We start from the raw sequence: 22,680 nt of genomic DNA, 5'->3' as shown, positions 1-22,680 counted from the left end.
AAACCTAGGAATCTAGTGGTTGCTAGGCACGTGCTGTGCCGCTGAAGCTGGTCCCCAGAGGAGGCATACAATATTTGACTTCTAAGGGTTAAGTATCAAATAGGGTCAGTCATCTGCATGGGATTTAAAAGCCTGGAGGAGTGGGGCCATGGTGATGCCTGCCTGATGTTGCTACCCTTAGGAGGTCGAGGCAGGAAGATAATAATCTTGAATTCGACCAGCCTGGGCTGAATGCTGATTAACATTTTAGCCTGAGCCACATAGCTAGACTGCTCAAACACGAGAGAGACAATGGTTGAAAGGCTGATAATGACTGCTTGGGCCTCCTTGGCAAGACTTGGTAAGCCTCTTTAAAACCTTTTGTCTAAAGATTTACCATCTCCAAACAAAATTCTCCTCTGTTTGGTCTTCACTTTGTGGCTTAACCATTTGAACCTCGTTAGCCGTCAGACTTTCGTATCTTATGGAGGCAGCTAAGTATGTAAAGCATGAACTTGGGTCCAGGAACCATCAGGACAGACATGGGCTGCACAGGCGGAGCAATGGGCCGGAAGGCCGGGCCCCTTGGAGCCCCGCCCATGAGAAGCTCCGCCCACAAGAGGCTAGCTCGCGGGCTTCCCACTCTCCTGTGCGTCCTGTGGAGCCATGGGCAAGCACTGGGCGCTGGGCCTGGCGGCAGGCTCCTCATTGCTGTTATGCTCGGCGCTGCTGGCCGTGGGATGCACGCTGGGGCTGCGTCTGGGCCGCGGGCGGAGCGCGGTGGAGCGTTGGGTGCTCGCCTGGCTCTGCTACGATTCACTGGTACACTTCGTGCTGGTAAGTGTCGTCGCGTCGCTGCCGGCCTTGGGCTCCGCCCAACTGAGGAGGGTTGGGCCCACCACCCTGACCCCGCTGCCCTGAAGTCTCTGGTGTGGTCGGATGGTGCAGCCTTTGGCCTTGATGGATCCTCCAGTTCAAACTGAGCCCCTTACTCCCCAGATGCTGCCTGGTCTATCAAATGAATTGAGAATCAAACTTAGAATTGATAGAGGAAATTCTCCTTCTCCCTCTAAACTTGGTTTAACTTTTGTAGGTCAGACATATCTAGAAACCCATTTCTTGTAGGTTTCCTAATTTTGTAGAATATAGGTTTTTAAACTATGTCCATACAGTTTTCTGAATTTCTTTGATACCTATTATCTTCCTTTTCATTCCTAATTTTATTAATTTGGGTCTTCTGTCTTTTGGTTTAGTTTGGCAAAGGGCTTGTCAATCTTATTAATGTTTTGTAAGAATCAACTTAAGTCTTATTCTTTTTTTTTGTTATTGCTCTTAGTTTATTAATTCCTGCCTTGCTTTTAATTATGTAGTCCAGTCTACTGTTTTGAATTTTGGGTTATTCTTGCCTTTTCAAACTTTTTTTTTTTTTTCGAGACAGGGTTTCTCTGTGTAGCCCTGGCTGCCCTGGAACTCACTCTGTAGACCAGGCTAGCCTCGAATTCTCGAACTCAGAAATCCGCCTGCCTCTGCCTCCCAAGTGCTGGGATTAAAGGCGTGCACCACCACCGCCTGGCACCTTTTCAAACTCTTAAGGTGCATCATTTAGTTATTTATTTGGGCTTTCTGACTTTTTTTTTTTAATGTAGGTGCTGAGAGCTGTAACTTTTCTTCTTAGGATAGGAATTTTCATTTAATTCTGAGATTTTTTTTTTAAACGTCCCTTGATTTATTCAATTGCCTATTCATTATCCAGTAGTAATCTGTTGCTCAATCTTCTTTACTCTATGCATTTCTGATTTAATGTACTCAAAATACAGGCAGAATGCAACCAGATTCTGTGCCAGGCTATAACCTGAATGGCCTCTAGCCCATTTTGCAGTAGCAGTCTTCTTCCCCTCTGGAATCTCATGACCCAGGTTCCCACTGCCTTGTTGCTCTCAGTAACCGTATCTTCCAGACTTTCCAGACTGTCCTTTCAGACTTCTCTTACAACATTTTAGGCCTTTTGTAGCCCAAGGTTTCAAACTGTTCACATTCTTACAGTTCAGTTTAACAAAGGCCTAAGAACCTCATGGTCAGGTCTACCAAATTTCTGTTTAGTTGCTTGTATTGTTGCTGCAACAAAATTCTGACAAAGGAAATTTAAGGAAGGAAGGGTTTGTTTTGACTGGCTGACAGGGGCCGTATTCTATCGTGGCAGGGAAGGTGTGGCAAGAACAGTAGGCAGCTCCCGGCAGAGGGTCAACAGTCAGGAAGTAGAAAGCCCAGGAATGGTACCACTCACATGTAGAGGGGGTCTTTTCACCTCAGTTAACCTGTTATAGATAATCCCTGACAGAGAAGTGTTTCCATGGTGATCATAGATCCCATCAAGTTGACAGTTGATGGTCAAGATTAAACATAACCTGGTCATCAAATTCACCTAAAATAAAGTGAATAATTTTTTTTAAAAAATTTCTGTTGGCAGAGGTCGGGAAGGCATGCAGCTGTCATAGCATTGCATATGGGGAGCAGTCGACAGAGTCAGAGTCAGTTCTGTCTGCTCACTGTTGGGATTTGAGGATCAAACTCAGGTCATTGGATATGGCAGAAAGGTTTTTATCCACTGAGCCATCTCGATGGTCCCTCACCACACTTTAGAAATAGCTAGTGCAACTGCTATTTCTGATGTCCTCCCAGTTTTTAAAAATATAATCTTAAATACTTTTTTTGGACAAAATCTGACCTACTTTATGTCTGAACAGACCTGCAGCTAATTTCTATAATCTTACGAAGAAAACAGTGTTTGGTCATCATTTAGTTCTGAGTATTGCTAGTTAAATGAGTGCCAATGCCAAGTGTTTACACAGAGATTAGATGCCTTGTTTCCTAATAGTTAATGCGTAAGTTATTTCTCTCAAAGCCTTTGTTTAAAGAATTGATTTTTAAGCAACCACTTGAGTACACATAATTCCCCAAAGAGCGAAGGCAGTAAAACAGGTATAGAGTGTGTATCTGTTACCCCAGCACTTGGGAGGCAGAAGCAGAAAGATGAGAATTCCAAAGCTCTCTTTGAGTACATAGTAAATTCAAAGCCATCATGGCCTACAGGAGACCCTGTGTCAAAAATAAACAAAACCCAGGTCCCATGTAACATAAAATACATAGCTAAAACATTCCAGAAATATAAAAGTATAAAGATTCTCAAAAAATATATTTGTCTACCACCCAGGTTAAGTTGACTTCTCAAGCACAAATTCAGGTATCATGACATGGGCCTTCATTCATGGTACCTTGAGGCCTGGTCTGAGGTGTGGAGTTAGCCTTCCTCAACTCCCTTCCAGATCTGGAGGAAGCCTCCTGTAGAGCCTGTAGTTGCCTGCTGTGAAGAGCTCTTTTGTGATGGCCCTGCCTTAGCTTTCCACACCTAAGGTGTACCTTTCTCTACAGATGGAAGTGACCACTCAAGGCACCACAAGCTACTTGATTGATATCTTTTTTTTTTTTTTTTTTTTTTTTTTTTTTTTTTTTTTTTTTGGTTTTTAAAGACAGGGTTTCTCTGTGTAGTTCTGGCTGTCCTGGAACTCACTTGGTAGACCAGGCTGGCCTCGAACTCAGAAATCTGCCTGCCTCTGCCTCCCAAGTGCTGGGATTAAAGGCGTGCGCCACCACCGCCCGGCTTGATTGATATCTTAATCTCTCTGAAATTGAGACATATGGTTCAAAATCTAATTGGCCCACATTAATGGACATTTTTTGATGTTACTAACAAAGCTTTGGGCAGAGTCTTTGGACACCAACCTCAGAGGTCAGTGGAGATGACCCTTGAATTAGCAGTGAGTTCTGTAAGGAACATACTTATCTGGATTAGTTTTGGCTAGCAGTTTGCTGCAAGGGTATCCAAAAATATGGGCTGCATTGATACTGTGAAGAAGAGCCTTGAGGAACACTGAATGCTCTCACACAGCACTTAGCTGCCTTCATTACCTCTATACCTCCCAAGTTTGCTTTCTGCCACCAAACTAAGAGCTTGCCTCTGAGACAGAGGTATAAACTGTGCATTCCCAAGGGCAGTTCACCTCACGTGTTCAACCAGAGTGTGCTGAGTAATTGTGAACATCAACCTGACTAGATTCAGAATTTCCTGGAGATGTGTAGAGCTCGTCTCGGTATGTATCTGTGAGGGCATCTCTAGAAGGTTAACTTGGAAAGGCCTGCCTTGGAAAAGGTGGTACCATCCAGAAGGCCAGGGACTAGAATATGGAGACACAGGAGGAAGCTGGAGTGGAGGCATTCACAGGCAGTCTCTGCTTCTTGGTCACCTTGCTGTGATGTGCTCTGCTCAGCCACACCTGTGGGAACTTCAGCAATTGAGCATAGCCTTCTAGATATGGCCAGAAGTCAAGGCAGGAGGTTCATGCCTATGTGTAGGGAAAATCCAACAGAGGTCAGACAAGCAAGCTGCTGGCAGTCTGGCTGAGGAGGGAGCTGAGATGACAGGTAATAAGCATGGCTTATGTAGTGGGAAGGATCTGATGTTATTGCATTCCCTGTTTTGGTTTTTGGCTGTTCCTTCAGGCTTGTAACCCCCATAGCTCTTACTGTTTCCTAATGACTGGAGCAATCCGGTTAAAGCATTTGGGCTTTTGCCTTGTTCCCAAAGCAGCTTGGGAACAACTTGAGTGCAATAAAGATGGTGCCTTAGCTAGAGTTTTACTGCTGTGAAGAGACACCATGACCAAGAACTCTTATAAAGGTCAACATTTAGCTGGGGCTAGCTTACAGGTTCTGAGGTTCAGTCCATTGTCATCAAGGCAGGAAGCTTGGCAGCATCCAGGCAGGAGCTAGGAGTTCTACATCTTCATCCAAAGGAAGCCAGGAGCAGACTGGCTTGGAGGAGGGTCTCAAAGCCCACCTCCACAGTGACACACTTCCTCCAACAAGACCACACCTACTCTAACAAGGCCACACCTCCTAATAGTACCAGTCCCTGGGCTGAGCATATTCAAACCATCACAGATGGCAAAGAGGAGAAATTACAATGGTGAGGTCCTGAGGCCCCAGAAGCAAAGTCTCTCTCTGAACTTCTGCTCCTTCCACACTCTTCAAGTCAGGCATTAGAGACTAGAAATTCTCTTCTCCAAGATGGTCATAGAAGCTGACATACTCTTGCCCTGCACCTTTCTTGGAGCTGACCATTATACTGGTCCAGCCTCCATCTCAGGAAAAGAAGCCAAGAAGAATCTGCAGACAGGCCTTGCTGGGTGTTCCCCACTGTGACCACTGATTTTCTGTGCTTTGATTGTACCTGTGCTGTGAAATCCTGGCAAACTAGAGACTTGGGAGAATGATTGACAATCATGCTTGAAGTCCTGAGTTCATCCCCAGCACCCCATAAGAAACAGATGTGGTAGTATATGCCTGGGATCCCAGCATTGGGGAGTCAGATGCAGGATGATTGCCACAAGTTCAAGGCAAGAGTGATCTACATAGTGAGTTCTAGGCCAGCCAAAGATAGAATGTAAGAATGTGCACCATCACGAAGCCTAGAATCACGTGGGAGATGAGCCTCCGGGCTTGAATGTATGAAATTGTCCTGTTTGTCAGTTGATTTGGGAAGATTGATGTGTGCTGGTGGACAGGATATGACCCGGGCTATATAAGTGTTGAATGTGGAATTGAGGAGTGAGTGTGGGGTTAGGGGTGAGTGTGGGATTAGGGGTGAGTGTGGGGTAAAGGTTGAGTGTGGTGTTGAGGGTTGTCTTAGTTAGGGTTTTACTGCTGTGAACAGACACCATGACCAAGGCAGGTCTTATAAAGGACAACATTTAATTGAGACTGGCTTACAGGTTCAGAGGTTCAGTCCATTATCATCAAGGCGGGAACATGGCATCATCCAGGCAGGCAAGGTGCAGGAGGAGCTGAGAGTTTTACATCTTTACCTGAAGGTGGCTAGTGGAAGTCCTAGCAGGCAGCTAGGACTAGGGTCTTAAAGTTCAGGTCCACAGTGACACACCTACTCTAACAAGGCCACACCTCCAAACAGTGCCACTCCCTCCACCGAGCATATACAAAGTATCACAAGGGGTGAGTGTAAGAAGCAGCAGAAGGAAAAGCAGGCTCGTGGAGAGAAGAGCAGCAGAGCTGTGGTAGGAGGGGGAGTGTGGGAGAGCAAGAAGCAGATTCAAACAGGAAAGAGCGGAGTCTGGTGAAGTTAGGAAGCGTGAGCAGGAAGGGAAGGGGGATGAGGAAAAGTATTACCTAGCAACAACAATAGCTGTCTGCTGGTTGAGTGTCAGAATTGGGCCTTTTGTGTGTACCCTGTTACCCTGGGGACTGACTTGAAGCTGGCCTCTTGTCCTTTGATGAGCCTCTGTGGGTTTTGTTGCTAGCATACATGTTCCTGCAGTGCTCTGTTTAGGCTTGTTCCTCAGGGTAGACGACAGTTGTCTCGAGGAGCCTGGGTTTCCTTTGCAGCGTGCATGCTCCTTAAGGTTTGTCTGTGTGTTAGGTGTTAATCTTTTCCCAGCTACCCACACCAGCTGTCGCTCACCTTATGCTACTAGAATGTTAATCTCTGACTCTTTGGCCTAAAACGTCTTTCTTTACCCACTGATAAATCATTGGCTTCCTTGGCTGCCTTTTTACTCAGTCTCTCCTGCCTCCATCTTCCCTGCAGTTCCCTGGTACTGTCACCTGTGTCTCCTTTGATCCGTGGTCTAGTAAATGATGCGTGGGTGTGAGGCTTTGGCTGTAAAGCCCAGCTGCTAAATTGCCAGCCCTGAGGCGAGCACTCAGTGATTCTGCCATTTTGATTGTCTAGATTGGGAGCCCTTTGACTGACTAGAATTCAGTTGTCTCTAACATCATGAACATCACCTATCCAGAGCAATGGTTGTCTGTGGCTGAGTGTCAGAATGCTGTCCTTTTATGTGTACAAATATTTGAATGGCGCTTCAGATGCCAAGAGAATCTTAGTTTCTCCCTCCAAAATAGTGTATACTTTCTCCTGACAGCAAGAACATGAATGTTTCTGTTTTCACCCTGGTTGCCGTGAAACTTAGACCCACACAGCAGAGGGTGTCTGCATGGATGGCTCTCTCAGACCCCTAAGCTGGATTTTTTTCCCCCTTGACTAAAAATTTTAAATTCATTTAAATGTTTTTGCTGCCATTAAACATGAAATCTTTTCTTTTTTTTAAATTGAGACAGGGTCTCACTTTGTAGTCTTGGCTGACTTAGAATTTGCTATGTAGAGCAGGCTGGCCTTGAACTCACAGGTATCTGCCTGCCTCTGCCACTGAGTGCTGGAACATGGGTTCAAGGCCATCCTCAACTCCATAGCAAGTTTGAGGCCACTCTAGGCTATATGAGACCCTGTCTCTGCAAAAACAAACAGGCTAGAAAGATGGTTAAGAGTACTTGATGCTCTTGCAAAAGACCCAGGTTTGATTCCAAGCACCCACATAGCAGCTCACAACCATTTTTAACTCCAGTTTCAAAGGACTTGATGCCCTCTTTCGGCCATTCTGTATACCAGACACACGATATACAGACACAGATGCAGGCAAAACACCATGCATATAAAAGATAAAATAACAATAACCAGTTTTTTATCATTTCCTTTGTTTTTGAGGTTATGATTACATCATTTCTACCTTCTCTTTCCTCCCAGGAAGCTATCCTTTATATTCATCCTTACTCCCTTTCAAATTCATGATCTCTTTTTGCATTAACAGTTGTTACATGCATATCTGAACACACATACACACACACACACACATAACTAAATACATTTACTTGTGTGTGTGGTTTTAGGGCTGACCATTTGGTATTAGATAATCAATTGGTGTGCTCTTCCCTGAAGAAGATGATTTCTCTCCCTCTCAACATTCCTTAGTTGTCTGCGTTTTGTGTAAGGTTGAGGTCGTGTGGTCTTTCCCTCATCCACTTCAGCATGCCCTTGTATTTATTCAGTTCATTGTTTAGGCAGTCATATTAGTGAGACTTTATAGGTATAGCTTCTGACATTCCTAGGAAACACAGCCTCACACCAAAAATCAACCAACCAATCAATCAATCAACCAACCAGCCAAAAAATTAAGCCCCAAATCAGCAACAAAGCAAGCACAATGGAATCCCTGTGGTTTTGCTTTTAGACATGGTGTCTGGCTAACATGGGGTTGGCTGGATATGGTGGCACACACCTTTAGACCCAGCACTTGGAAGGCAGAGGCAGGTGAATCTCTGAGAGGTCAAGGCCAGCCTGGTCTATAGAATGAGTTACAGGACAGCCAGAGCTACATAGTGAGACCCTGTCTTGAATGAATGAATGAATGAATGAATGAATGAATGAATGAATGAAACCCAGAGTTAGTTACTAACCATTCTTTCACCATTTGAGTTGGCATGCTCTGAGGGTAAAAGAAAGAATGTAAGGTGTGGGTACGACAGATGTACACTTGAATCCCCGTGCTACCCTCTGCCTATTAGGAAGCCACAGGCAGGACCCTCCCACAGCAAACACTTCCTGTGATGAAGAAGATAAGGGAGGATGGAAGCTCCTGTTCTCAGTTTCCTTATCCATTGTCCTAGCTTGCTTTCTGTTGCTGTTGTACTCTGACAAAAAGCAGAAGGAGAGGAAAGGGCTTATTTCACCTTTTGCCCCCAGGCCACCGTCCTTGTGGAGGGAAGGCAGGCAGCAACCTTATGGAAGGCTGCTTTGCTAGCCCACACACTGGCACATCGTGGGCTAGCTTTCTAGTAAGCTGGGCCCTCCAGACTGTCCCTTAGAGTCATGGCTACAGGCCAGTCTGATCTGGGCAGCTCCTCAGTTGAAACTCCTTCCCTACTGGCTTTGTCATGGAGACAACTGAAGCTAACTAGCACATCCATAAAACCTGCAAATAGCCGTTCTCCTCAGAGGGTTGCTGTAAACCCAGGAGGGAAGGGGCTCACACTTAAAATCTTAGTGTATGACTGAGACAGGAGAATGTTGAGTTGGAGGCTAGCCCCAGCCACAAATTGAAACCCTGCCTCTAAATAATAGTAAACAGTTAAGAGGATCAAATACCAGTGATTCCAAGCAGTGTTTCTCAAACTTGACCATGCAGGTAGGTCACCCTGGGATTGGCTGAGATTCTGCATTTGTATAAACTCCCAGATGATTCCCAGCTCCAGGGTTCTTGCTTCCAGGACATAGGGTACCTGGCACTTCCCCAGCCTCAAAGATTGCAGTCTCCTCTGTCTGCATCCCTCACCAACTCCCCTCCACCCTTACGTTCTGTTCCTGCACCACAGAGCCAAAGGCTCCACGTCCTGTCACAGCGAGCTCCCAGGCTTCCCCTCTAGTCCTTAACCAAAGAACAGCTGTCTCAGCAGAAATGAGGATTGTCTCCACAGGACAGATGTGCTCACGTCCTAAATCCAACACTAAGCTGTGTCATAGGTACAGCGGAACTAGTGTGACTGACTCCAAGGCTCCATAGGAGCCATCACTATCCACTGGTTAATGTCAGGTGAGTCCGTCTGCTGAGGCTGGGAAAGACTACAGCAAAGCAGAGTGGTCATGTCAGTAGAGAGCGGCTGCTTGTAGCCGACTTACATAGTCAGTAAAGCCTGAGGAGGGGCTGCAGCAGCCAGTCCTCCTGTAAACAGTGGTGCAGGCTTAGCATGACTGATTAGGCTGAGACCCGAATTAGTTATTCGGATCACGAATTACTAATGTCACATATAGTTATATGAGGGTCCACTCTCACCCCACCTCAGTCTCCACTCAGTTCTCAGTGCTACATTGTTTTCTGAGTCTTCATTCAAACACTGTTAAAGCTAAAACTCCAAAATATGGTTACATACAAATTAGCCTCATTGTGTATGTGTTTTTTAAAAAATGTCTGTAAAGCCATTTTTTTCCTGCTAAATGTCTTTTTAAGGGTTGAAATGAGTCCACATATCATTTCCTATTTGTTATTTAATCCCAGTTGCTTTGCCAGGCAAAATGTTCTAGAAACCTATAAAATACCCTGTTAAAACCTACAGGTCTGGAATACCTGAAGAGACAAGTGAGATGAGACTTTATTAACTCCCTCTGCCATGGTACATGGTTGTTTTTAAAAGAGACTTCGCTAGCTGCTCAGTTAGATGGAATTAGTTCACTCCTGTTTTAACCTTGCAATTAGGAAATATCCAATTTTTCAGGCCAAATATCTTGATATCCAGAACCTTTTATTATTATTTTTTTAAATAGGCAAACTTGGAATACAGGTCTTGGTAACCTTCTGGAGACCTCATTAGATAGCAAGGAAAACCTTGCCCAGCTTCTGCCATCTAGAGTGAGAGACAGCAGAATGAACAGTCACATGGCCATTTACCGTACAGGCTTGTGTGAGGAGTAGAAGAAGCCGCACGTGTGCGTGAACGTGTACTATTGACATGGCTATGTCAGGGACTCCATGCCTCAGACCCATGGGAATGGCACAGCTTCCCTGTGGTCCCTGTGTGAATGCTGACAGCATGTACAGAAAGCATTATACGCTTGGATGTGTGTCTCCGTGTGTCTGTCCTTTCTTCATTGCCTCCTGCCCCAGGCAGGTTTGCAGGACTAAGTGGTGCGGGATGTGGTGGGCTTGGGTAATAGGTTTTGGTTTGGTTTCTATTTTGTCCCCCTTTGGGAATTTCATACACTATAATTTAAAAAATATTCTTTCCTGTCCCGCACCTCCTCCTCCCGTATCCTCTGCCCTCATCTGTACCCACCTGACTGATGTTCTTTCTCGCTGTTTCATAGATGATATTCATTCATATTGATGGTTACTTTTCTTCCCGTGGTGTACATGGCCCCTTCTAGCACTATGGACAGTAGCCAGTGGAGGGAAGCTTCCAGTTGAGCACCAGCTAGATTTCTTCATGTTCTATGGCACATATATGTGGTCTCTCCTGCAACAAGGTCTTACTGTAAGGCTGTGGATTGTAGCCAACAACACTGGCAGTAACCTGTAGAGTTTGGTGGTTGTCTGTGGGTCCCCTTTGGCCAGTGACTCAAAAAGATACCCAATCCTATTTCTGGGGAAATTTTACTTGGTAGCACCTGATGTCTAACTGGGGTGCTGTCCTTCCCCGTTAGACGCTGACTCTGTTTACATTTTCTTTGTGTATCTGTATGTTTTAAGAAGCGTCTACAGTAGTAGGTTTTCATTTGGATTGTTCATTACTATTATTGTTTGTGTATATGGATGAATATGAACTGTGGCTCCTCTATGGAACTCCGAGGACAACTTTGTGCACTTGGTTCTATTTTCATCTCTATGTGGCTTGTTCAGGAAGTGCCTTGACCTGATAAGTCATCTTGTCAGCCTGATTTCTGAGACAGGGTCTCATTATGTAGCTCAGTCTGGCCTAGAATTGGAGATCCTCCTGCCTCAGCCTCCTAGGAACTGGGATTAATGGTATGTGTACCACCACCACACCAAGCTATGTTTTGTATTTTTTTATTTATTTTATGTATATGGGTGCTTTTTCTGCATGCATGCTTGCACATCAGAAGAGGGCATCAGGTCCCATAATAGATAGTTGTGAGCCACCATTTGTTTGTTGGTGACTGAACTCAGGACCTCTGGAAGAGGAGCTAGTTCCCTTAACCACTGAGCATCTCTCCAGGCCTTATTTTTAGTATGCTAATGTCTTAGGGTTTTACTGCTGTGAACAGACACTATGACCAAGGCAACTCTTATAAAGGACAACATTTAATTAAGGCTGGCTTACTAGTTCTGAGGGTAGTCCATTATCATCATGGCAGGAAACATGACTTTATCCAGGCAGGCATGGTGCTGGAGGAGCTGAGAGTTCTACATCTTGTTCAGAACTCAGCCAGGAGGAAACTGTATTTCAGGCAGCTAGGAGGAGGGTCTCAAAGCCCACCCCCTAGTGACACACTTCCTCCAACAAGGTCACACTTACTCTAACAAAGCCACACTTCTAATAGTACCGCTCCCTCGGCCAAACATACACAAACCCCACAGCCAGCTTTCCCAGCTGATGTAATGTAGAATCTCAGGGTAGTGTAGATCTACTTACTTCTGGTTGCTAAAGGTTCTGGAGATTCCTTCACATGCTTATGGCCCTTTGTACTTTCTTTGAGAGATGTTCACATCATTTGTCCACTTCCTGAGTGATTCATTGACTTGCTCCTCTGGTATTAAAATTGTGGTTAGTCTTTTTGGTTATTTTTTTTTTAATTCTTCATATACTCTGGATATTAATCTGTTACAGTGGATATGGACCATATGTTATTGTGAAAGACTTCTGAAGCTAGTAACTGTCTTTGTTGATTATGAAAATGTCCATGTAAACTTCATGCTTTAGAGCCTAAAATAACTTAAAACTAAAATAACAGTTAATTAACATGAAGTGAATTCCGGTGAGGAACCCTGTAGGTTTCCTTTGACAGTGTTAGCCATTAGAATATAGCACTAGATGGTTTTGTTGTAGTTCTTATGTAGGTAGAATACTCTTGGTTCAGGATCCCCCAGGAATCTTTAGAACCATGGTCCCTGCGCTCGTTCTGTGACCAGATTCTGCCTCCTGCGTCTTGCTGAGTTTGTGATTGGGGAGGGTATGTGTGTATTAGTATAGCCTCTGCAGTGGGCCTGGGTCTAGTCATTTGTGTTTCTCCCAAGTTCTTTCATGGTCAGAGCAGGCCAGGCTCAAGTCACAGAACCTTCCAGAGATACTGTCTGGAAGAGGTGACATCGAATGGGAAGTTCTTGGGTCATCATGGGATATGGAATCCCTCATGGGACCCCGTGACAGCTCTCACAAGAGCATTGCTATAGAAAGACCAGACCTGGTTTGAGATGCAATTCTCTCTCCACATGCCCCCACTGCTCTCCATCCACCAGAGGCCAAATCTTCTAGACTCTCAACCACTGAATTGCTGAGCTGAATAACTTTTTTTCCCTCTGAAATTAGCCCTTCTCAGATGTTCTGCTGTGGTAATGAAAAGCTGGCTGGTGGTTGGGAACCAGGTATGTGGTTGCAGCGAATGGTTGCCAGCCCTTAGCCTTGCTATTCGGTTTCAAGACATTCAGTGACACGGCCACTGCTTAGAAAGATCTAATGCTATCAGGGCTGTAAAGTTGCTTTAAAGAACACCCTGGCTCCTGGTCTCTGGCTTCCTGTCTCACTGTGTGAACTCTCTACTTCACACATGCGCCATTGGAAAGCCAAGCGCTGGGCTGAGCTGTAGTCAGAAGGCTGTACCAGAGCCAAGTGGTGCTCTTGGACCTCCAGAACTGATGTGAGCTAAATAAACCTCCTTTATACAGTACCCAGCCTATTTTGTTATAGAACAGAAAGCTGACTAAGTACCAAGCAGTGGTATGTGTATTTTTAAACATTCACATTCTTTTTTTTTTTTAAAGTGTGTGGCATAGATCTAACTGTATTTATTTTTTAAAGATTTATTTGCTTTGTTTTTTTTAAACTTTATTTATTTATTTATTTATTTATTTATTTATTAATTATAAGTACACTGTAGCTGTCTTCAGACACCCCACAAGAGGGCATCAGATCTCATTGATTGATTGATTGATGGTTGTGAGCCACCATGTGGTTGCTGGGATTTGAACTCATGACCTCTGGAAGAGCAGTCAGTGCTCTTAACCACTGAGCCATCTCACCAGCCCCAAACATTCGCATTCTTAATAAAGTTGCAAGATTCAAAGATGGGCAAAGGATAGACATCTCGGTGAAGAAGCTATCCAGATGGTCAACCGGCACATGCAGAGAGGCTCAGCGTTACCCATCATTAAGGAATTATGAGTCAAAATCCACAAGATACCACTTCACACCCACAAAATGACTATTCTAAAACAGCAGCAGCAATAAAAACAACAGATGTTATCTAGCAAGTAGAGAAGTTTCTGGTAGAAGCAGCCACCTCAGGTATTTCCCTTGGCCTCAGTGGCAACTTCGAGAGATGACAGTGTGTTATCACAACTTGGGTGTAGGTGTTGATGCAGTCTGATAATCTTCAGTTATTCGAGATCAGATCTCGTGTATCTCAGGGTAGCCTAAAAGTTTATCTGACCGCCCCCCAAATAGTCATGGCCCACAGGTTGAGAACCACTGCCCTAATACACACTACCTCACCCAGCTAGCCCACTAATCATAGGCCTCTCAGTTTTGTTTGGGGGGGAGGTGGAAGGGGTGGCTGGCCTATAATTCATAGTATAGCCCACACAGGCATTAAACTTGTGTACAAGTATTTGCTGCCATGCCTGGTCTAAATCTCCCATGAAGAAAATGCATTTTGGATCGACTTGGACAAAGCACACTTATTAATTAGGTGGTCCAGAAAGAATGCCAAGGAAAAAGCATAAAGCAGCTTCCTTCCATGCCCATGTTAATAGACATTAGAGTGGAGAAAGAGCTGAATGACACACAAGAGATAGCATGAAAGTCAGAGAAAAGCAATCACTGTGGGATGAACAGAAGCCTCACACTAGCAAGTCCTGGCCCACGTACAAAGCAAACTAATGCAGCACGTTCTTGAGCCACTCAAGTAGGGAAGGGTCCTCCCTCCACCTATAACCTTAGGCTTAGTGACACACAGGTAAGATGCTGGGTTAGTAAAGAAAAGCCATCTGTGGTCCACTGCAGTGAACACTACCACTACAAGCACAGTAGGAATGGCTTGGGTGGCTTTTCTGGTTTTAGAATCCACTGACAGAAAATAGAGAAGGCAAATATGCTTACAGAACCAGGATGAGAATGTAATCTCTCTGCATTGTCATCCATGTTAGCAAGCAAAACAGACTGACAGGAGTTGACAGGAGTTGGCCATCGGAAGCTGTAAGGAGAGTATGGGAGTGGGAGGCTCTTGTGTTCTTAGAAGGAGCCTACAGTACACAGATGAGTGGGTGGCCAGACGCTTTCACTCCCTTACTGAAGTCACACATTTGCTTAATTAATGGAAGAGTGCTATACCTATATCTAATAAATGATTTTTTCAACAACTGGCATTATAAAATCAGAGACATGTTCTCATATCTCTGAAAAAATAAAGACATGTTCTCATATCTCTGAAAAAAAATAAGTGAGATTTCTGCACAAGAAGAGATCCATTGTTGTATGAAATAGAGTAAGCCCAGATTTCCTGATGGAAGAACTGGGATGGGGTATATATACATGAATAAGAAGTGAAGAAACAGGTACCAAAGAGGGTAGAGGAGATGCAGAGAGCTTAAATGTCAGAGGAGGAAAAGCTGCAGTAAAAGTTAGTCAAGGGAACCAACATCACATCAGATATACCAGTGCGTTCGAGCTGTTTGATTTCTGGAAACTTGGGCAAAGAATCACTTCCATGATGAGGGAGTACTAAGATGCCTGCAGACATGTTATCACCAAACCTCAAAAGAAAGCCTGCACCTGTTCAAAGCCTCCCTACATTTCCCCTTATGCCGCATAGGAGGGGCCTCAGCCCTGCCTTAGATATTTGCTGGCCACATGTGTTTTATTTTTACGGTTAAAAGAATAAACTGCTGTGAGATTCTTCTTCAAGATTTAAGATTTTTAAAATAACCTAGAACTGATTTTTTTTCCTGTACGTCAGTCAAGCACTCTCCTTGTGTAAAATTTTGACTCGTCTTTCTTACATAAGAACATACCTCTGATTTTATAATGCCAGTCATTAAAAAGTACATTTATTATAAGGTTTGGCCATGTTCATTTCCCAATCTGGGTAGCCTCCAGAAATGATGTGGTCCTCCAGGCCACTGGCCAAAATGGGAACAGCTTACAGAGGGGAGGAGGGCTGCTACCATACCCTGCTATGTGTCTGTTGTGCCACCCTGTGGTGGCGAGGCTAAACAGATCCTTTTCTTCTCTTTAGGAAGGCGCTTTTGTCTACTTGTCTATAGTAGGACAAGTTGCAGATTCCCAAGGCTTGATTGCATCTTTATGTAAGTAATTAAAAACATTTGCATTTGAAATATCTGAGGAGATTGATGGCAAGAATGGCTGTCAATTAACTGAATGTCTACATCACATATTGTATGATTCCATTTACAGGTCCTGTCCAGAAGAGGTGAATCTTTAGAGATGGATAACAAATTAGTGATTGTTTGGGGCTGGGGATAAGAGTGGGGATGAGTGGGACTGGGGATGACTGCTGGTGGGTGTGGCTTTCTCTTTGAAATGTTCTTGCTTAGATTGTGTCTATTCAAATCTGTGAATGTACTAAATTGGGATTGTGTGCCATGTGAATTACATCTCAGCAAAGCTATATATTAAACAATGTGTATACAGCTGGGTGTGGCTCAGTGGTGAAGTGTTTGCCCGACATGCGTGAGCCCCTGTGCAGCACCGTCAAACAAAGAAAGAACATCGAAAGGCCTTCAGTGCTTAAACTGGGTGCTTCCCCTATATATTTTTATATAAATTTACTTTTAAAAAATTTATTCTCACTCAGTGTGTTTGTGCTTGTGGGCAGTATCCTCAGAGGCCAGATGAGGGCGTCAGCTCTGCTGGAGTCACATGCAGTGTGAGCTGCCCAGTGTGGATTCTGGTAGCTGAACTCAGGTCTGAAAGAAGCACATACACTCTTAATTGCTGAGCCATTTCTCCAGCCCACAATTTACTTTTGGCTGTATGCTTATACCCGTCTTTTTCTAGAGAATTCTCCAAATTCCTCCTGCCCTGTAGAGCTATCAAGTAGTTTCTCCATTTTCTTAACACTCAATGTAAATTGACCAACATTTACTCAGTTGCTATTGACTTCCCAGTATGTTCTGTACTGACCGATATGGTTAAGTCAGTGAGCCAGACACCAGCATCTCTGTTATTTCCCTTCAGGTTTGGCATCTGCGATTCTGCACTGTGTGCTGTGTGTCCTTCTTCTTCCTCATTTTATTATTTTACTTTGCTTTTATTTTATCCTGATTTATTTATTGAGTGTCCAGGTGTGTGGTATATGCAAGTATATGTGGGTGTGTGTTTTATGTTCTTATTTCTTTTGTGACTTCAATTTTTATTTATTCTCTCTCTGTGTGTGCATGTGTTCGTGTGCATGTGTGCATGCCCGTGAAGGACAGAGGACAAGTTTGGTGACAGGCACCCTTACCAGCTGAGTCATCTCGCCAGTCCTAATGTATGATATTATTTTATTATCTTATCTTTTAGCACTGAGGATGGAGCTAGGACCTTGCTTATGTTGTTGAGCATGCACTGTGTTCCTTTGCCACGTCACCCCAACCCTGTGGTGTTTTCATCATGTCCTGAAATCACATCCTCACACCAGGTCTATGTGGACACTCTTATTCACTATCAGCATTAAAAAATGTCTAAAGAATTGAACTGTCTCAGTTCAGTCATTGCTTCCGAAAACAAAATGTGTCATCTTTGGTCCCTCCAGTCCTGTGCTGTGGGCAGGCAGGGATCCAAGCCCCTTTGGCCAGAGTCTTGCTACTGTAGCTCCAAGGCTTGTGGGGGATGTCTGTATTAAACTTCCCTTCAGGCTGGCTGGAAAGTCTTGAGGCTCGAAGACCCAGCCTGAGTCACTACCCTCCTCGTGTGTGTTCTGTGGTCTCATTTGTCAGAAGCCGTACTGCAGCTCCCACCCTGGTTACCCGCTTGGTCGTCAGTGAAAGGGAGCAGCCCAGGTGTGGCCCAAGCCCATGAGAAGACGATGGTTGGCGGTGCCTTTCTATGTCACTGCCTTTAGGTGACCTGCTCTTTATTATGACAGCAAATGCTCAAGAGCACTTGCTTCTCCAGAGGGTTCTGGCCACATCCTGGCCTTGGCTTCCGGCTGTGGGATGCCCTCCTCCCTACTGGATGGCTACCATGAAGGCAGCAGTGGCAGGGCTAAGGAGGCCTCCCCCTGCCATGGCCTTGCCTCCTTTCCCTCTGAACCTCTGCCTCCTGCAGTTGCGAATCATAAAATAGATGGAACTGGTTGCATTATCATGCTTTTTAACCCTTAGATGTTCAGGCATAGCAAACTGGGCGATAGGTAGAGTTCAGCAGCAAAGGTCATACCAGAGGCTCACATACCAGGTCTGGACAGCGGGGCCTCAGGCCCCATCTGCCTTCTTTCAACATCTCTACATGCTATAGCTTTTTCCATGGACCTCTAATTCCAGACATTGTGTTTTCTGGCCTGGGACCATTGCATCTGTTCTGCTCTGGAGCCCATCGTTTACCCAGTCATCCCCTGTGATGTAAGGCTGAACTCAGGATTCAGTGTTTTGTTTGCCGGCAAGCCTGGTGGTATACACCTCTAATCACAGCACTTGGGCGGGTAAGGCAGGAGGATTGCTAGTTGGAGGTCAGTCTGTGCTACATAATGACACTATCTCAGAAAACAGAAAGGGCTGGGGTTATAGCTCGCCGGGCGAGTGCTTGCCCAACCTGCAGAAAGCAGTAAGTTTGGTCCCCAGATCAAACCACAACAGTGGCAGTAAAAACAATAAGTAAATTTAAAAATGATATGCCTTGACTTGATGTGCAGTAAACCTGGAGGGCACCCCAACATTTCCATAGAGAAGAGTACTCGCCGTCAGCCCCCTTGGTTATGGAGACCAGACACTGCTTGCTCCTGTGGAGGAGTCTATCACATTCTCTGAGGGATCAGCCTCATCCCATCCTGTTCCTACCAAGCCCACCAGTAAGGCCCTGGGATTTACTGTCTTCCCAGATGCAGCTCATAGGTCCCTGCTTAGTGGCCTTCCTGAGCTGGGGTGGATGTCACGGTGACAGGTCCAGTGTCAGGCACCTTCCTGACACAGAAGGGTGAAGAATCATTAGGGCATCTTCCTGGGTCCCATTTTTTAATCTAAGCACCACTTTTGTCCTTCCTAGTGTGAGCCACTTTCAGATAGCCCTTATGGCTTACTGACTACATTCTCAAGGCCCAGCAGAGACAGTCCCTATGTTCAAAAACCACTTGTTAGATAAGGGGCTAGAGAGATGCCTCAGTGATTAAGGGTGCTGACTGTTCTAGAGGATCTTGGTCAATTCTTAGCACCCACATAGTGGCTCACAGCCATCTATAATCCAGTCCCATGGGACCCTCACCATCTTCTGGCCATCACCAGGCACCAGGCATGCATAGGGCACACACAATGCAGGCAAAACACCCAGATGCCTAAAATAAATAATCATCAAAAAGAATGACTGGAGACTATGGTTTGGGCTTTCTGTTTTTAATGTCTAAGCATTCACTAATCTCTTTGCTCCTAAAGCATTGACATTTTATGTAAATGATTTTCCTAGACTTTGAATACTTCGATTGGTTTAGTTTACCTCTCGTTTATACATTTATGTTTAGGGATTTTCTTTCTTTTCAATACTGCCTTGCTTTCCAGTTACTACAGTTATTTCTGAACATGGCAGGTGGCTTGCCAAAATCTAGTGGTGTGTGTGGCCTTACACAGGGACTCTTCACCTGTGTGGCCTTTCACTCAAGACAGCCTTTCTTTCTTTTTTTTTTAATTTTTAAAAATTGGATATTTAATTACATTTCAGATGTTATCCTCTTACCCTATTCCCCACCCCCACCCCCATCCAGGAACCCCCTATCCCATCCCCCTCCTTCTACTTCTATGAGGATGTGGCTCAGGCGTTAAAGGCTAGGCTCACAACCAAAAGTATAAGAGACAGCCTTTCTTGAGAGACCTTAGTCACTAGTCCTGAGGCATCCTGTCTCTGGCCACTATGAGATGAGAGCTTCCTACCAGCTTTTTTTTGTCAGCTTTCTGACCAGTCAGCCATCAGAGCTCATTTCTAACCAGTTACACCTTCTCCATGTAGCATGCAGGCATGCTTGAAGGGAGAGAGGTAGAGATACCCACCCTTTTACTCTCAGAATGTGAGTTTGAGATTAGCTTGTACAACTTTTACCATTTAAAAATTAATCAGGTGCTCACTTTGGCAGCACATAACACTAAAATAGGAACCATGCAGAGATTAGCCTGGCCACCATTCAAGGATCACATGCAAATTCATGAAGCAGTCCATGAAAATAAACAAAACAATTAGGGGTTGGAGGGATGGCTCATGATTAAGGACCCTTGCTCCTCTTAAAGAGGACCAGAGTTCAGTTCCCTGCCTTCGTACTGGGCAATTCACAGTCACCTATAACTCAGTTCCAGGATACTGAGCACCTTGTATAAAAATCAACTCCACATGGATCAAGAACCTTACTGAAGTCCTGAAGAGCTAAACTGCTAGAGAGACTTGTAGAAAAAACACCTCAAGATAAAGACATGGGCAACTGAACAGACATCCAATAACACAGGAAATAATAGTGAGAACTGGCAAGTGGGATTGTGTAAGATTTAAATATTTCTACTGTAAGAGAATGAGGAGAGCACAGAAGGAGAGATAATCGTTACCAACCAGACTTCCAGCAAAGATTAATAACCAGAAGCTATAAAGGACTCAAAGTAAGTGTCAGAACCAAATCATCCTATCAATAAATGGGCAAATACCGCATCTCTGTGAATCTAGATGAAAAGCTATGTACTATATATTACAGGAAAGCAGACGTGGCAGCTTAGAGGAGAAAGAGAGCAGCAGAAAGGGACCAGAGAGGGCGATGGGGGGGTGAGTGTGACAGGGCACACTCATCAGAAAGGGACCAGAGAGGGTGATGGGGGGTGAGCGTGACAGGGCACACTCACGTGCTTGTCTGAAACTGTCATAATGTAGCCCATTAGTCTGCACACTGCCTAAAAACTTAACACAAATATTTACCAGGTGAGAGACTAAGCATGGTATTCTGTCTTTAGGGAAAGAATACGGCAAGGCTGACACAAGATGGCTGTATTTTGATCCGACAATTGTGTCTTTGGAAATCCTGACTGTTGTCCTGGATGGGTTCCTGGCATTGGTCCTCATTTACGCCATAGTCAAAGAGAAATATTACAGGTAAGTCTGCTCCCACCAGCAAGAAGGGGGACATTAACTGCCCAAGTGACATTTGGATGTAGTCGCGGGCACATTTGTCCACAAGACAAAGTTTTACGGAAGACTTCAAGACAAGATGTAAAGCTTTGTGAAATCTCAGACAGGAAAGAGTGCTCCCTTCCCTTCTTCCTCTCACTCTGGCCCCGCTCACTCGCTCCCAGCTTTTAAGACCTTTTCTCTACTGCTTTTAAGATGATTAGCAGTAACAGTTAATTTTTCTCGGTTCCTTTAACATTATTTTGGCTCCATGATTACAATTGCAGACATGTTACAAATTTGCATGTGTGTCGTCTCAAACACTGGTTGACTGTGAGTCCGGCACAGGAAATGAAGACCCTTGATCGGCATGTTTCATTTACTCTCCACAGTTCCTTTTGAGGAAGGATTGTTGTCAGTTTTTGCAACAGATGAAGCTGACTGGTGACTAGATTCATACTCAGGTCTCTTTGAGGGTCGGAGGTGACCTCACTAGGACCTCCTGAGAACACTGCTGGGATAGGGCAGTGTTGCTTCCCCAAGGAACATGTCTAGGCTGACATGGCCCATTAAAGAAGCACCACACTGGAGCCCACAAACTTCTGTTGTAGAGGCCATTGAGGCTGCTCTAAAGATTCAGAGTGCCAAGCCGTCCTGTTTCATTTCGTGTCTTGCCCCCACAGGCACTTCATACAGATCACCTTGTGCGTGTGTGAACTCTATGGCTGCTGGATGACCTTCTTCCCCGAGTGGCTTGTCGGAAGCCCCAACCTCAACACCAGCAGCTGGCTCTACCTTTGGGTCTATTTGGTGTTTTTTAATGGTCTGTGGGTTCTGATCCCAGGCCTGCTGCTGTGGCAGTCATGGTTAGAACTGAAGAAGAGATCTTACCAAGAGGCCAAGTTATCGAAGAAGCATAAGTAAATTCTCAGAGCAATCCTTCTGATGTTCTGCTTTCCGAGTCGGAACTGACCAGACATTCCTTCTACAGTGTTTTGAAGGAGCCATTACAGATGGGTTGGAAGGTGGCAAACTTGGCTGTTTGGTTTGGTTCTTTGATTAAATGATAATATAAAGAGAGAACTTGGGGTGAGGTTCAGTAGTGCGGTGCTTACCTAGCACGCGCAAGGCCCTGAGTTGTATTCTTAACACTAGGTGGGGGGAGGGGGTGAGTAAGCTTTCACTTGTAACAAGTTCATATTTAATGAGATGCTCCATCATGGCTAGCAGAATTGTTATGCCATGTTAATAAGGGCGCGTCACAGGACACTGTAAGGAGCAGGATAAATTTTTACTCCAAAAACAAAACAAAAAACCCTTTTTGCTTCAGCTTTTCTTCTTCTCAGTGGTCTCTTGCGGTTAGTGATGTAAACCTAGAAGTAAAAGGAATTGATTCTGTTTTATACTCATATTGTTTCAAATTTGTGTGCCCAACAGAGAACAGCAGGGGTGTCGGGAGTAGGGGCGTCCACGTGTACTTGGGAAGCTGAGGCGGGTCACGGGTTTGAGGGCAGTCTGGGTGATGTTGCAATATCTATTAGAGAGGGGGGAGGGGGAGGGGGAGGGGGAGGGAGAGGGAGAGGGAGAGAGAGAGAGAGAGAGAGAGAGAGAGAGAGAGAGAGAGAGAGAGGAAAGAAAAAAGAAGCAAAGACAGACAAGAAAGGAAGGAAAGGGAGGGAAGGAAGGAAGGAAGGAAGGAAGAAGGGAGGGAATCAAAGTGTCAGGGGCAGAGGGTGGAACTATGACAACACAAAAAAACCAAAAATGTAATAAATTTTA

General features: G+C 44.8%; 1 protein-coding gene across 1 annotated transcript; it reads left to right on the top strand.

Annotated features, from left to right (window-relative positions):
• The first annotated feature begins 623 nt into the window (after window positions 1–623).
• Ebpl (EBP like) lies at window positions 624–22,310 on the top strand. The gene is made up of 4 exons (XM_028758802.1): window positions 624–816; window positions 15,848–15,917; window positions 20,748–20,886; window positions 21,585–22,310. The coding sequence occupies exons 1-4, from the start codon at window positions 646–648 to the stop codon at window positions 21,823–21,825; spliced, it is 621 nt and encodes a 206-aa protein (XP_028614635.1). The 5' UTR covers window positions 624–645; the 3' UTR covers window positions 21,826–22,310.
• Window positions 22,311–22,680: the final 370 nt, after the last annotated feature.

The sequence above is a fragment of the Grammomys surdaster genome, unplaced genomic scaffold (assembly GCF_004785775.1).
Source record: "Grammomys surdaster isolate TR1022 unplaced genomic scaffold, NIH_TR_1.0 126219, whole genome shotgun sequence".
Lineage (NCBI taxonomy): Eukaryota > Metazoa > Chordata > Mammalia > Rodentia > Muridae > Grammomys > Grammomys surdaster.
This window is presented reverse-complemented; position numbering and strand designations above follow the sequence as displayed.